Source organism: Hippocampus bargibanti, linkage group LG09 (genome assembly GCF_051943395.1).
Source record: "Hippocampus bargibanti isolate YZ-2025 linkage group LG09, ASM5194339v1, whole genome shotgun sequence".
In the NCBI taxonomy this organism is placed as follows: Eukaryota; Metazoa; Chordata; class Actinopteri; order Syngnathiformes; family Syngnathidae; genus Hippocampus; species Hippocampus bargibanti.
Window position 1 is genome coordinate 3616947 of NC_142742.1, and position 16371 is coordinate 3633317.

The following is a 16371-nucleotide window of genomic DNA, read 5'->3' on the forward strand; positions in this document are numbered from 1 at the left end:
TGCTCCACGACCATCTCGGCCAAGAAGAAGTCGAAGTGACCGTGCGGCAACATTTAGCCCACTCACACAATAGTGAAAGGGGGCTTTAAATGCACCCCCCAGAAATGTACGCTTAACTATCGATGCGACATTATTCACGCCCACGGAGTTGACATAAATTCACTAAAAAGTAGTGACCATAACCGAGGAGGCACCAAAATTCCTGGTAAGCTGTTTGAACGCGGCTAACCATGGGTGGGGGGGGCTAACAGGTGTAGCATGCTAACTGAGTTTAGCCATGTTGTTTTTCTTTTGGCCGGCAAAGTTCTCCATCTTGACTATTCATAGCCGTTTTTTTGTCCAAATACCGTCTTGTTACCAAGCATAACGTAACGTGGAAGTGTTGTCATTTAAAATATGATTGACTTTTTAGGTAAAATTGTTTTTTTGGGGTCAATGTGTGGTTCGTTTTGAACTCGCTACCATTTGTACATAAATGTGAACACAAAACCTCGTGTGGGGTCTTATTGTATTAATTCTGGGCTCCTTATTGAAAAAAAAATCCACTGGTTTTCCACTAAAGCCACAAAAAGTGGAGGAGAGTCAGCATGGAAGAACAGCAGAATTTTCATGTAACCAAATATCGGCGTTGCGACATGTTAGTTACCCTTGAGTAAACACGACTCAGTGTTTATGCAATACACGTGTACGTTTGTGCGATATGTTGACAAAGTGTGTTATTGAATAACAAGAACAATTGCAGAAGTATTGGGTAACGACGCAAAAGTGGTTATTATATATATATATATACACAGTAAAGTCTCGTTATATCGATATCGGATATATCGATATTTTTCGAACTCCCTTGAATATCGAAATATCGAGACTTTACTGTATTTATATATAGTCCCAGTCCTATGTTATCTGTTCATCTGGTAAATTGTGTATTTGTTTTTGTTTACAGCTGCAGATGTTGTAGAGGTGTGTCTTTGTCGCTTACGCATTCATAAAAAATATAAACAGGATCATGTTGGGATATGTATATTTTTTTACCCTAATTGACATTTTATTATATTCATGCAGGTTTTTAGAAAATTCTCGAGTTGTAATTTCTAACTCATTCACTACCAGACGATGTGCAAAAATGTGTCCACTCCAGTGCCAGGGTTTTTGTCATTGTCACTCGAATTTCAGGACTCGCATAATATTGAGTTTTGGGACTACATAAACATTTAATGCAGCGTAAGAAACCTTAGAGTCCAACTTTATTTTTGATGAAAGAAGACAGTTAAAAGCTGAGACTCTCTTCTTTCATAAAATAAAATAAAAAAAGTTAATTCCTAAGTTATATGGGTCTGGAGGTATCTGAGCTTGAAATGGGGGCGGATATACAAAATACAATACATACATATTGATTTATATAGCACGTTAACAACAGCTGAAGCTGGAACAAAGCGCTAATATGAACAAAATGCAAATGCTGCCCCCTCATGGAAGGGAAAAAGACTGTCAGAGGTCTGACCAGCGCTTTATCGACACCTCCATAAGAAAATCAAAAAATCCGAAAAAATTCATGAATGGCGCTCAATGTCACACTTTTCAATTCCCTAATAAATTCGGGAATGGCAGCGAATAAATTAATCCCCCCAAACTGAATTAAACAATATTTTTTTCCCCCACATTAAAAATCTGTTTATGTTACAAGTAAATATATTTTATTGATTCTTTCTGTTTTTAAAATTTTTGAGCTGCGTTGTTTTTGGGTCACATATTCATGATTATATATTTTTTGTTTGAGAAAAAACGTGATTATTTGTATTCCGCTGACTCGTGGTCCTTCAAAACACTGCTGCGTTCTTGACCAATCACGTGGCTTTAACCGAAGACTGGAGGCGGGGAATAGAGGACAAAAACAGTCGGCTGCCATTTTGTTGTTAGAACGAGCTTGTTCGCGAATGACACATCACTCATTGTGGCGCTCCGTGTTTATCCCAAAAAATAGTTCGTATGCCAAGGTAAAATTTTCATAAATTTAACGTTTGTAAACCGAAAAGTTCGTAAGCCAAGGGGTTCGTAAAGCGAGGTATCACTGTATATACTTTTAAATTGTTCGCAACTAAAGTACACATATTTTTGAAATGCAAATGATGTCATTTTGTGCATTGCAGGGTTGTTCCCCACCTCCATTCAGAGAAAATGGAAGGTCTGCACCCGCACTGCCTCAAATGCATCAACCGGCGGTGCATGGTGCGCCCGGAGCCCGGCCTATCCTGCGACCTCATCGGCTGCCCGCTAGTGTGCGGCGCCGTCTTTCACGCGTGCAAGCTCCCCGAGCACCGTCTGCTGTGTCCGTACGAACGCCTGCCGTGCCTGAACAGCGGTTTCGGTTGCCCTTTCGCCGTGACCCGGGCCAAGATGGCGCAGCACTTGGCCATCTGCCCCGCCAGCATCGTGTGCTGCACCATGGAGTGGAATCGATGGCCCGTCAGCTACGCCGACCGCAAGTCCTACGAGAATCTGAGTCGGGATTTTGATGAGGTGGAGCAGTTGGACATGGCGCTGGCTCTGCAGGTAGGGTTGTAAAATTCGGAGGTGTATGAGAGATGAATTCATGATTATTATTTTTTTTTTTTGGGGGGGGGGTTGCCATGGAAATTATTTATTTTAAATACAGTCATACCTCAGCTTATGAACTTAATTGATTCCCAGAAAGTGTGTGTAAAGCAAAAAGTTCGCCTGCTAAACATTTATTTTTCATAAGAAACCATTAAAAATAAGAATAATCCGTTCCCGGGTCCCAATAAAATGTAATTTTCTACTAAATAAGCCTTCAAACTACACAAAATATACCTTATTTTATGTATCATAAATCTGCTATTGTATTGTAACTAAAGAAATAAACTGTAGTGTATAATAAAGTCGTTTTATTTACCTTTGTGATGGTCGTTGATGTAGTTGCGTCTTGATGATATCCGAGGGAAGTTGCTGTGCTTTCTCGGCGATAATACCCTCACTCACACCGTCCCTCGCTAGCTGCTTTTTGTTAATCCAAATCAACAGAAGTTTTTCAATGTCTTCTATTGCCTGAGACAGTTTCTTAGACAACACAGAAACAGCCTTAGCCACACGTAGCAATGGTCGACTTAGCATACTGGTACTGGGATGCTAAGTCACACAAACGCACACCTCGTTCGTGTTTTTCGATGATCTTCTTCTGTTCAACCGTAATTTTCATTTGTGTCGTCTTCGGCTTAACACGAGCCTGTGGTGGGGTCTTTTTCGGTCCCATCCTACCTGTCTGTTAATTTTTTAAGTTATGAGTCTGGAGTTATCTGAGCTTGAAATGGGGGCGGCTGTACAAAATACAATACAATCCATATTGATTTATATTGCGCTTTAACAACAGATGAAGCTGTAACAAAGCACTGTTTGTGTCGTCCTAAAACTCACATTTTCTGTGAGTTGTAGAATTTGAGTGAAAGTGACAAAAACCCTGGCACCGGAGTTGACATTTTTGCACATCATTTGGATTTGGATTTACATTCATTCGTGTTGCAGTGGAGTTTAATAATAATAATAATAATAATAATAATAATACATTTAATTTCTAAGCACCTTTCAAAACTCTCAAGAACACTTTACTCAACATTCTGGCTAGTTAGCTATCCATTAGCTAGCTAGCTAGTTATCTATTAGCCAGCTAGCTATTTGAGTCAGGAAACATTAGCTATCTAGCTATCTAGTGGCTATCTATTAGCTAGCTAGATTTCTAGCTATTTGAGTTACTTCCGAGTTGAGTGCACGCTAGCGCGTGTGGCTGCCGCTGCTCACCCACAGAAAAACTGATTCTGTGACTTTAAAGTGACCTTGAGCGTTTTGAAAGACGCTTAGAAATGTAATTATATATGATTATTATTATTAACATGGACGGAAAAAAGGCGGTGCCAATTATTTTTTTTTTTTCCCGCCGTCCTAACTGACCGTTGAAATCGGATTTTTTCCATTTTTGTAGCGGCCCCGAACCAAACCTCAATGGAAGAAGACGTGATTGAATCGATGACTGCCGTGTAGAAATGTCGTAGCACTTCCTGTGGCAGGCTGTGCTTCTTTAGCAGCCGCAGGAAGTACATCCTCTGTTGGGCGTTTTAATAATTGCGCTTGAAAATTTTTAACGGAAATATTCCGGTGAAATTTCTTGCAACTCTACCTGCAGGATCAACGCATGCTCCTGGAATCCCTCAAGGTCACCACCACCGTGTCCAAAGACGGGAAGGCCGACGACGCCAAAATGGCCGCGGCTCGCGACGGCGAAGCCGCCAACGTGGCGGTAGAAATGGAGGAGGAGCCGTACAGCGACTTGTACCGAGCCTCGGTGGAGACAAGTCGGAGTTTGGTGGCGGCATTGGACATCCTCACGCAATCCAAGGGCGTCGTCGGTCTGAACGGTGAAAACGGCGCCGCCGGAAGAAACGTGGACATGGATGAAAGTGACACGGATTCCGAGTGCGAGCTCGGGGCGGTGGGCGGCGCCGCCCACCGGGATGACGGCGCTCTCGCTTGGCCGGAGGAAGACGAAGATTTCGTGGAATTGTTTTTCGAGGACAAGGAAGACGCAATCGAGGAGTCGCCGGACCCGGCGTGGGCCCGGGCGCCTCGGGACTTTGCGCCGGCCGTCTCGCCGGACCCCCCCGCCGCCGCGCCCATCCCCTTCCTCCTGTCAGACCAAGTCAGGAACAACTTTTTGCACCAGCTACCCAGCGAGCTCAGGTACCGCTGCCTGGAGTGGAAACTCCAGAACGTGGAGGTGCTTCGCGGCATCAGCATGTTTACCTTCAACGGCCGCCGCGCGCTGCTCTCGGACCCGTACCTTTTCCGCGCCAAAACGGAAGACAAAGCGGTGGACACGTCGGACCTGGAGGTGGCCGACGACCCCATGGGCCTTCACGGGATCGACCTGATCACCGCCGCTTTGCTCTTCTGCCTGGGCGACTCGCCGGGCGGGCGCGGCATCTCCGACAGCCGCTTCGTGGACGGCTACCGCATCGATTTCGGCACGCAGACCTTCTCCTTCCCCTCCGCCATCTTGGCTACTAACACCATGGTGGGCGACATCGCCTCGGCGTCGGCGTGCGACCACGCCAGCCCGCAGCTGTCCAACCCCAGTCCTTTCCACACGCTGCGCTTGGATCTGGTTCTGGAATGCGTGGCGCGTTACCAAACCAAACAACGCTCCATGTTCACCTTCGTGTGCGGCCAATTGTTCCGCCGCGACGAGTTCTCCTCGCACTTCAAGAACGTCCACGGCGACATCCACGCCGGGCTCAACGGCTGGATGGAGCAACGCTGCCCGCTAGCTTATTACGGCTGCACCTACTCCCAAAGGCGCTTCTGCCCGTCGGCGCAAGGCTTCCGCATCATCCACGATCGGCACTTGGGCTCTTTCGGCGTGCAACCAGGCCTCCCCGCCAAAAACGGCGACAAAGCGCCGAGGGGCGCCTGCTCGCGCTCGGGCTACAAGTGCGACCAGCTTAGCGCTCTTCCCTTCGAGGTGCTTCAGCACGTCGCCAGCTTCCTGGACAGTTTCAGCTTGTGCCAGCTATCGCGGACGTCGCGCGCCATGAGGGACGTTTGCGCCAGCCTCCTCCAGATGCGCGGCATGGTGGTCCTGCTTTGGGAAAAGAAGCGGCGGGAGGACGGATCGCTTTCGTGGCAGATCACTCACAAGGTTGGCGTCGCTTCTCCTCTATTTTTACATAGCGTATATTTCCGGTGTACAGTGATACCTCAATTTACGAACCTCTTGGCTAACGAACTTTTCGGTTTACGAAGGTTAAATTGATGAAAATGTAACCTTAAGATACACCACAGTCTTTTTTTTTTTTTGCTTTTTAATTTTCAAACCCAGGTATGGCGCTTCAGTACGGCCTTTGGCACAGTAAACGAGTGGAAGTTCGCCAACATCACCAGCATGGCGGACCACCTGAAAACGTGCAAGTTCAACACTGTGGCGCGACGCGAGGAAGCCATTCCGCTACCCTGTATGTGCTTCACCCGCGAGTTGACCAAGGAGGGCCGCTGTTTACGTTCTGTGCTCAAGCCCGTGGCTTAAAAACTAAGTTCTCTTACGCAGTTGGAAAGCCGTTGAACTTATCATTCTACAATCCTTCATTTCTCACGTTAATCAATTCACCGGCGTCTATATCGCGACCAAGGGGTGTCACAATTTTTTGGCCATGGCCACATTGTAGTTACGGTTTCGTCTGGGGGGCTGTTATGAATTTGAGGAAGCCATTAGAATATTTAATCCCCGCCAGGTATTACATCTAGAGCGCGCATCAAATTAATCAATAACTAGTCCTCAAATTTGAAATTTTGGTTTGGACTTTAGCAGGCAGCGTGGAAATTCAAAAGTTTGCTTTCACGGGCCGAATGAAATCACGAGGTGGGCCGGATTTGGCCCCTGAGCCTTGACTTTGACACCTGTGATCGAGACGGTAGTTAGAATCGGAACGTTCCGCCGCTATTGACGTTGACATATACAGTAAAGTCTCGTTATATCGATATTCAAGGGAGTCCGAAAAAATATCGATATAACCGGGACTATCGATATATCCGACCCTGTTTGCATGTAATTTTCTCCGTGCGTGCATAGAAATAGTATCGATATAACCGGGACTATCGATATATCCGATATCGATATAACGAGACTTTACTGTGTGTGTGTATATATATATATATATATATATATGTGTGTGTGTGTGTGTGTGTGTGTGTGTGTGTGTGTGTGTGTGTGTGTGTGTGTGTGTGTGTGTGTGTGTGTGTGTGTATATATATATGTGTGTGTGTATATATATATATATATATGTATGTGTATGTACATATATATATATATATATATATATGTATGTGTATATATATATGTATATATGTATATGTATGTATTTACATGTATATATATGTGTGTGTATATGTATATGTATGTATTTACATATATATATATATATATATATATATATATATATATATATATATATATATATATATATATATATATATATATATATATATAAAGTTTACTTTGTTTTTTTTAGCACAAATATTGTTTATGCTGCATCATCTGATACTGTTATCCTGACAGCGTTTTAACGGAATGGTTTAAATCCCAAACCACACTTTACGATCCATATATAAAATAAATCCTAAATCGGTTCAAAGAGTTTTTAATCCGACATACCTCACACTATTTCTACTCGCGCGCGAAAGGATGTAGAATAAAAGTTCAACTGGCTTTCCAGAATCAACTGTTTACAGAAAAAAAAACATCCTGAACTACTCCTCCTTCCCCTTAAAAAAAAAAAAAAAACAAGCACATCCACAACCACGCCACTGTTGTGTCAATAATCTCACGCTCTGATGTTTATTTTTATAGTTAGCATAAATTAATACGACGCTTACATCGTCGGCGGAGAATGGAAGCGTCGTAGCTTGAATTTCTATCCAGCAACAACCAACCAAACATCTGTTGTAGCGAAGATACGTTGACGTGGTCAAACACTTTCACATCTGCAAAGTGACCTCGAAGCTAATTGCGCTGGTACGCTAAGCTAAAAGGCGAGGAGCTAAACGGCGGTCTTTCATCGGAAAATGTAGCACGTGAATGTAAACCATCCGAATGTTTTAGAAATGGTCAGAGGAATGAAAATGGAAAAAAGAGCGCCCGCGGGTACGGGACTTTGAATGGTAATCGATGGAGCTGTGTAGCACAACGACGGAAAAAAATAAGTTCGTAGAAGCATAAATGTTTCACGTGATGTCTTTAGAAAGTTGGGAAGGAAGAACAAAAGGTAAAGTGAGATTGCTGATATTTCAAAGTCAGCTTGATTGTCAAATATGCTAATATGCATGACATACAGCACAGATGAAATGAGCGTGCAAGGCGCTTATGACTTTAACAAACATAATAAACACGAAAACGCCAATTCGCCATCATAATCACCATCGTATCACCAAAAAAATACATTGGGAAGGTGAAAAATAATTCAAATATTTTTGTGGTTAAAACAAAAATGTCTGGGGAAATTCTGAGTTGAAAAGAAATCTTAAATATTTTAGCCTTTTTTTTTTTTTTTGGCGGGTTAATATTTCATCTTGGAGAAATTTTAAAAATGTTTCCCGGCTAAAATTTTGAAATATATTTCCTTTTATTTAAAAATATTTGTATTTTTTTTAAACACCCGCAAGAATTTTTGGTGGGTGTTGAGAAAGGAAAACATGACAGCAAAAACGTTGATATGCAGTGATACCTCGGTTTACGGGCCCCTTGGCTTACGAACTTTTCGGTTTACGAACGTTAAATTTATGAAATCTTGGCATACAAACTATTTTTCGGGATACACACGAAGCTGCCACAATGAGTTATGTGTCGTTCGCGAACGAGCCCATTCTCCAAACAACAAAATGGCAGCCAACTTGTTTTTGTCCTCTATTCACCTCTAAGTGTTTAATGCTGATGAAAACTCATTCCATCCAGCCATTAACGACCATCACAAAGGTAAATAAAACCACTTTATTATATATTACAGTTTATTTCTTTCATTACAGTCCTTATGGAATGTGACTCTCCTTCCAAACAGCAATTCCGACCTCCTCCCACCCCATTCCATCAACGTCCATCACAAATATAAATAAAATGACTTTATTATACAGTGCTGTGTATTTCTTTCATTACAACACAATAGCACATTTATAATACATAAAATAATGTATATTTTCTGTAGTTTTACGGTTTATTCAGTAGAAAATCATGTTTTATGGGGACCCGGGAACGGATTATTCTCATTTTAATGGTTTCCTATGGGAAATTATTTTTTTGGGATACACACTTTTTGCCTTACACACTGTCTGGGAACCTATTGAGTTCGTAAGCCAAGGCATCACTGTATTTGTTACGCGCCACTGTTATTTTTTGAATGAAATTTTCAATTTGCATGTTTTTGTAACCCAAAATATGGATTAAATTCTGTCACCGTCCTTTTAATGTTACACCGCAAAAAAAAACTATTAGGTATGTTTCTCTTATCTAAAAATCATCTAAAAAGTGTCCCCTATTAACTCAACTAAGATTGGTTGGTTCCGTTAAATCAAAATTTTGAATCTCACTTTACGTTTTCTATTAGCTTTAGCGGCTAGCGAGAATGACGCGAAGAAAAAGAGTGGGAGGCGGCCATTTTGCATATTTTGCTCTTCAAGAGGCCTCAGTATTAAAAAAAAAATAAATAAATAGCGTAGCTGTGTTGCTGTGTTGACCTGAACAGATTTACTATCTAATTTTAATAACTTTAATAACTCGAGGATTTTGAGTGAGAAATGAAAAAGAGGTTTTATATGTATCATAAAAAAAGAGGGTGTTTGTTTTTTTATATACTCTTCCTGGTACACTGAAAGCTGCCTCTGTAACATCCAGATGAGTATTTTTTTTATTTTTGTTAATTATGGATTTGCACTTGAAGCATGTACTGTTAAATGTTTAGTTAATATGCATGTGGATTGTCGAGTTGTTTTTTTTACACTCGCTTTCGGGTGGGAAGCCTCTCGTCCTCAACCACCTCGATCGCCATAAAATGGAGATGGCGACCAAAAATAGGCACTTAAAAATCAAATGGATTATTATTATTATTAATTTAATTGGTGACATTCAGTGTATTAGCTATCTAGCTATCGAGCTAGCTATATTTTAGTTATATAGCTATCTAAGTGGCTTGCTATCTAGCTAGCTATCTGTTGGCTATATATTAGCTGTCTAGTAGCTGGCTAGCTAGCTTTCTCTCTGTGTATTTTAGTGACATTCCGTGTATTAGCTAACTAACTAGCTATATAGCTATCTAGGTGGTTAGCTATCTAGCGAGCTATCTGTTGGCTATCTTAGCTATCTACTAGCTGGCTATCTAGCTTTTCATTTGTACTTTAGTGACATTCACTGTATTAGCTAACTATCTAGTTAGCTAGCTATATAGGTGGTTAGCTATCTAGCGAGCTATCTGTTGGCTATCTTAGCTATCTACTAGCTGGCTATCTAGCTTTCCATCTACTTTAGTGACATTCAGTGTATTAGCTAACTAACTATCTAGCTAGCTTTTAGCTATCCACTAGCTGGCTAGCTAGCTTTCTATCTGTATTTTAGCGACATTCTGTGTATTAGATAACTATCTATCTAGCTATATACGTATCGAGGTGTTTAGCTAGCTCGAGAGCTATCTGTTGGCTATCTATTAGCTATCTACTAGCTGGCTAGCTAGCTTTCCATCTGTGTATTTTAGTGACATTCAGTGTATTAACTAACTAGCTGGCTAGCTATGTAGCTATCTAGGTGGCTAGCTATCTAGCGAACTATTTGTTGGCTATCTATTAGCTATCTACTAGCTAGCTAGCTTTCTATCTGTATTTTAGTGACATTCAGTGTGTTAGCTAACTATCTAGCTAGCTAGCTATATAGCTATCTAGGTGGATAGCTATCTGTTGGCTATATTGGCTATCTACTAGCTGCCTAGCTAGCTTTCCATCTGTGTATTTTAGTGATATTCAGTGTATTAACTAACTAGCTAGCTAGCTATGTAGCCATCTAGGTGGCTAGCTATCTAGCGGGCTATCTGTTGGCTATCTATTAGCTATCTACTAGCTAGCTTTCTATCTGTATTTTAGTGACATTCAGTGTGTTAGCTAACTATCTAGCTAGCTATATAGCTATCTAGCGAGCTATCTGTTGGCGATATTGGCTATCTATTAGCTGGCTAGCTAGCTTTCTATCTGTGTATTTTAGTGACATTCAGTGTATTAACTAACTAGCTATCTAGCTATATAGCTATCTAGGTGGCTAGCTATCTAGTGAGCTATCTGTTGGCTATCTATTAGCTATCTAGCTTTCTATCTGTATTTTAGTGACATTCAGTGTATTAACAAGCTAGCTAGCTATATACCTACCTAGGTGGCTAGCTATCTAGCGAGATATCTGTTGGCTATCTATTAGCTATCTATTAGCTATCTACTAGCTAGCTAGCTTTCTATTTACTTCCAGGTTGAGTGAACGCTGGCGCTTGTGGCTGCCGCTGCTCACCTACCGAAAAACTTATCCTGTGACTGTAAAGTGACCTTGAGAGTTTTGAAAGGCGCTTATAAATTAAATGTATTATTATTATTATAGACGCCTAACAAATGAATGGTCTGTATGGTTACATTTCGAAAATCACTACAAATGTCGACCTCATGTTTCAATTGGGATTAAATTTATCAATAAAATAACAATAAAGATAAATTGACTATATTTGGACTAACGTGGTTTCCACCCGACAGCGACGGATGCATTAAAATTGTCTTCATTTCTCAGGCACAGTGCGATGTTAAAGCGTGTGTGTGTGTGTGTCTTCATTTTTTATTTGTTTGTTTTTTTATTTTTAAACGTGTGAACCTCGATTTGGTTATTAATTTTTATTTGTTCTCACTGGTGTTGTAAAAGTTTTTTTTGTTTTGTTTAGTTTTCACTCCAGCTGTGAAGTGTGCTTTCACCACAGGTTGCCAGCTTTTTCAAGCGTTTCAATACGAACAATAAAAGAGAGGCTTTGCAATGCACTTTTTAGCCTGCAGGGGGTGGTCGTGTGTGTTTTTGAAGCGCTGGGAAATTAAAACAAACATGGGGATCAAACCTCTAAAGATGGAGGCCACTGATTTGCCGTGGCGACCCCTTGAAGGGAAAAGCCGGAAGGAAAAGAAGAACTTCAAAATAAGAGACGTGCGAGATTCTTGTCTGTCATGTTTTTAGGGAAATATTTTGTATGTTATTGTCATGAAAAAAATAGTAACAGGAAACAAGATTCAATGATTTTTTTCTGCAGTCCTAACTGTCTGTTAATTCCTAAGTTATATGGTTCTGGAGTTATCTGAGCTTGAAATGGGGGCAGATGTACAAAATACAATAGATATTGATTTGTATAGCGCTTTAACAACACCTGAAGCTGTAGTGCACACATTTTTGCACATGGTCTGGCAGTACATGAGTTTTAATCGAGATTTGAAACCCTAATTTGAAACCTTTACCTAGCGACAAATGAGTCATAGTACAAAATTGAAAAAAAAAAGATCCCAATTTATTGGACGATGGCGATTTATGTCCCGGATTTAATTTTCCGTTCAATGGCAGCAAGGAAAACAACAGCAAAAAATCTTCTTGCAAGGATTCTCCTTCTTGTACCTGACCGCCTGTCGAACGCGGTTGCCTGCGGCGACCACGTAGTCCCTGGTCTCGCGCACGTTGGCCTCGATGTGGTCCGCCTTGCAACCTTGCTCCTCTGCAAGCAGCGCCACCTGGAAAAAGAGGTCGCGCACATCCCGGATGCGCCCCTCCAATTCCTCCAGTTGTCGCCGGCGACTGTCAATCTCGCTCAGCGCCGAGCGGGCGCCGCGTACGTCCGATGTCATCAGCAGGCCGTTCCCGGCGAACACGTCCCACTTGCCCGTTTCCGTCATCTCCTCGATCTGACCCAGGGTCATCTCCTTCCCCACGATGGCCGCCTGCCGTTGGATGCGCGTCTTGCAGTTCTCCCGCTGCTCCATCTCCGCACGGTTGTACTCGGACATGGCCCGGCGGAAGCTTCCGGTTAAGGCGGCGTACTGACACCGGGCTACCCGGGCCACCACCGAGGAGTCGCCGTGAACCCGTGCCAGCTCCTCGCTAAGCTCCCCTAGCTTCTCCAGCCGGCCGATGAGCGCCTCGCCGCGGGTTTTGATAGCGCGTCCCAGTGCGTTGGCGTCTCGCTTGATGCTGCTGAAGCGCCGCACCGAGGTCAGGAAGCGACTGCTTTCCTTGCCCAGACGCTTGATGTCCACGGTGAGGAGCAGGAGCTCCTTCCTGGTGACCTGGACCTCCCTGTGGATGCTCTCCATCACCTTCTCGCCGCCAAAAAGCGGCACGGTGGACTCATCCTGAAGCGGGATCTCCCATTTGTCTTCCAGGCTGTACTTCACCGGCTCTGGTGGCTTGGGAGAGGCGGCGCGAAGCTCGCTTAGTCTGTCGATCATCTCGTTCTGCGTGAGAATTCGGCAAAAAGATTATTTTCTTGGAAAAGCTGTGTGATCTAAGATCTTCAAGACTATTTAAAGACTATTTAAAGGACAACCGACACCATTTTTTTCTTTCCTGACTGACATCAGAAAAACATTTTATAGCATCTAAAATACCCAAAACACTCAGGCTGATATTTTTAGTTAAATGCAAAACACCAATAAAAATGTCTTCAAGTGTCCCAAAACTGCCACAAAATGAGCTCGAAACTGGGGAGATTCAGAAAGTCCCGCCCCCAGTTCGTGACGTCACTCCAGGATACTCCTTCACAAACTGCCTTGCTCCAGAATCAAAACAATAGCTTCAGAGGGTTCAGATTCAGAGAAGATGCTTGCTTGTTACTCATCCAGTTATGAATATGATTCAAATAGTTCCGAAGAGGAAAGCATAAATGTTTGTAATCGATAAAAGAAGTCTTTCCGTGTCATTTTGAGCCGTCTGGACTCCGATGTAGCGTCCCAGAAAATGCACAAGATGGCGCCCGAGCTCCGTTGGAAATGGGCTGATTTGTCTGCAGGGAAATTGTGTCAACTAGTATCAAATAGTAGTCTTGGTGCAACACAACACGATTCACCATTGCGTTATGTATGTGTTTTCCTTCTAATTTCGCCATCAACACGTAGCAACACAAAGTTTTCAGACCAAACAAAGTAGCCAAAATGCATTGTGTGTCGCTTTCTCGGTCAGGGGCGTTCCTTCCGTGACGTCAGGAATCGTCACCAACTCAAAAACAAGACTTCCTGAATATTTAGCGCGAGTCTTAAAATGTAAAATATAGCTATATGCGGTGGAATCTTCGTATGTGTGCTTTCGACTATCTTTGTGACTGCTTTATTTCCTGTATGTGATAGTTGTCCATGTTAAGTGCTTTGTTACAGCTTCAGATGTTGTTAAACCGCTATATATATACTGTATATATCAATATGCGTTGTATTGTATTGTATTGCATTAAACAGGACCCCTCGACCGCGGTGGCAGCCATCTTGAAAGTCATCAGGTCAAGCACGTCTTGTTCATTTTAATTTGAAATCTAATGTGGGGTTGATAAATTGATGAGAATTGTCACCGTGCCGCAATATTTAGGCCCTCGTCTTTAGTCGGGACCGAATGTAATTCACCACATGTTGAATAAAGACAGAAATGTAACTTTATTTATAAATAGCAAAGTGGGTAGAAATTGCTAATATTGTGTGTGTTTGGGGTCTTGTTTGTTCGTGCATGTTAAAAATATTTCGGCACAACACACAGGTGTTTTCCGCTGACGAATGCTGAGTAATTGTGAACTCACATCTCATTTCATGACTTGATTACTAAACTACTTCCTCAATCTGCTCATGGTATGATTCCATCATTCCATTATACAAGTTTTTCCGATTTGTTTTGTAACATCTGCTGGCTCGTTTTTGCGTTTTCTATTATGACGTCATATGATAGCAATACTAATCAGGATTAGCATTTCCGTTATAATGACTTCGGTCACTTTAGGTCAACTAAATCGAAACCGAAATTTCGATACATCGATCTATTCGTCCATCTTTCTTTGTCGTACATGCCGTATATTTCTATCACCCCCTCATCTGTCTCTTTTTGCTTGATCTATCTTTCTATATCCATCCACCCATTTTGTATATATAGCACTCAAAGTTTCTATGTATATTTCTATCGACTAACCTTTATCGACCTTCGACGGCAAACGACTGTATATGTTGTCGACATGTGTGTTATGTATGTACTGTATTTTTCTTCTTATTGATATATACACTATCTTATAATTCTATTTTACGTATCTTTCTATTGTTTACATCGATCTCAATGTATTTATCTTATATAGTTTGTGTCTTATCTGTCGTCATTATTTTATTAACTTTATTTTTACGTCTTCTCTAACCATCCATTGATAAACAAACACCATAAATGTGTAACTGCCTCCCGTATCGATCGTAAATGTCCACCTTTCTCTCTCGGGTCTGAGTGATAAGTAGTTTAAAGTAGATGAGTCTTTTTTCCCCCTGATTTCTGATTTAAATGACCCAAAAAAAGTTCTTACCTAGTTCTCAGCAAGTCACTCGGCGTTGGTTTCCTCTTTCTGTAAATTCCGTTAGACGCGAGAGGGTTTCAACAGTGATGCGGAAGATGAAACCCAGACTTTATTTTTAGAAAATACAACACTTAGTCGTCGACTGACAGCGGCAGTTGTTTAAAAATACTCGATTAATGCAGTTGTGTCGAGTTTTAGTGCTTGAGTTGAAACATCCCATTGCGATGAATTAAACGGCAACCGGACGTGTCATCACCATCGAATCGCACCACTGAAAAAAATCAATATTTTCTTTTTAAAGACAGGGGGGGAAGTTTAACTTGTATTCTTTTGACCAACAGCAGGGGGAGACAAACTCTGCTAAATTCACACTCGTGATGGGAATTGCGGCTCTTTTCGGAGCCGGTTCTTTTAGCTCGGCTCACTAATAAGATCTTTTGGCTCCCAAATGGCTCCCCATTTTTTTGTTGCTTAAATTAACTACCAAAAATCATGTAAAATTAATGTGAAAAACGAATTACTCACGTAAAAAATACACTAGATAAAATAATTTTATTTTAATGGCTTTATTTATATGTGCACAGAGTTAGTGGATGCTAACTTTCCCTTTCCTTGCGGTTACTCTGGTCTGATGATCCGCTGTCACTGATTTGCTTTTCATATTAATAATGCTATCATACCAACTAGTAAAAAATATAATAATTGAATAATAATAACATAGTGTGATTACATTTGTTCACCTGTATACCCTAATCCCCCTGCTCACTGCTGCACGTGTCTGTAATTCTCCCCTCCCTCTTCTACCACGGATCTCGACCAATCACGTGCGACTTTAACCGAAGACTAGGGGCGGGGAATAGAGGGGAAAAAAATGTCAGCTTCCATTTCCGGCTCCTTGTTCGGAACCGGCTCTCTTCGTTCACTTCAGAGGTCCGGCAGTACAAACCGGTTCGTTCGCGAACGACACATCACTCATTCACACTCAACTGTTGCTTTATTCGACACAACCGAAAGATTCAATTAACTGAATTAACTAAATTTAGTTGATCGCTGGGCAGCATGTTTATGCACGTTTCTCCGTTGCAACACACCTGATTCAAATAATCATATCATGAGATTTAACCTGTTAATTTGAATCTGGTGTGTTGAAACAGGAGCGAGTTGGAGAACATGGTGGACATGAAGGACCGCAGTGTGACGCCTGTGAACTAAACGATAAAAAACGGTACTGCAAAGAACCCCG

The 16371-nt window shown here is 41.9% G+C and overlaps 2 protein-coding genes across 2 annotated transcripts; one reads left to right on the forward strand and one right to left on the reverse strand.

The window, feature by feature from the left end:
- The first annotated feature begins 37 nt into the window (after window positions 1-37).
- Window positions 38-6696, forward strand: fbxo30a (F-box protein 30a). Its single transcript, XM_089004418.1, has 4 exons — window positions 38-205; window positions 2148-2550; window positions 4193-5704; window positions 5885-6696. Exons 2-4 carry the CDS (start codon window positions 2176-2178, stop codon window positions 6086-6088), a joined length of 2091 nt encoding a protein of 696 aa, XP_088860544.1. The 5' UTR covers window positions 38-205; window positions 2148-2175; the 3' UTR covers window positions 6089-6696.
- Window positions 6697-12094: 5398 nt separating this feature from the next.
- stx11a (syntaxin 11a) lies at window positions 12095-15390 on the reverse strand. The gene is made up of 2 exons (XM_089005018.1): window positions 15138-15390; window positions 12095-13053 (listed from the first exon to the last, which is right to left on the reverse strand). Exon 2 carries the CDS (start codon window positions 13045-13047, stop codon window positions 12160-12162), a length of 888 nt encoding a protein of 295 aa, XP_088861144.1. The 5' UTR covers window positions 13048-13053; window positions 15138-15390; the 3' UTR covers window positions 12095-12159.
- Window positions 15391-16371: the final 981 nt, after the last annotated feature.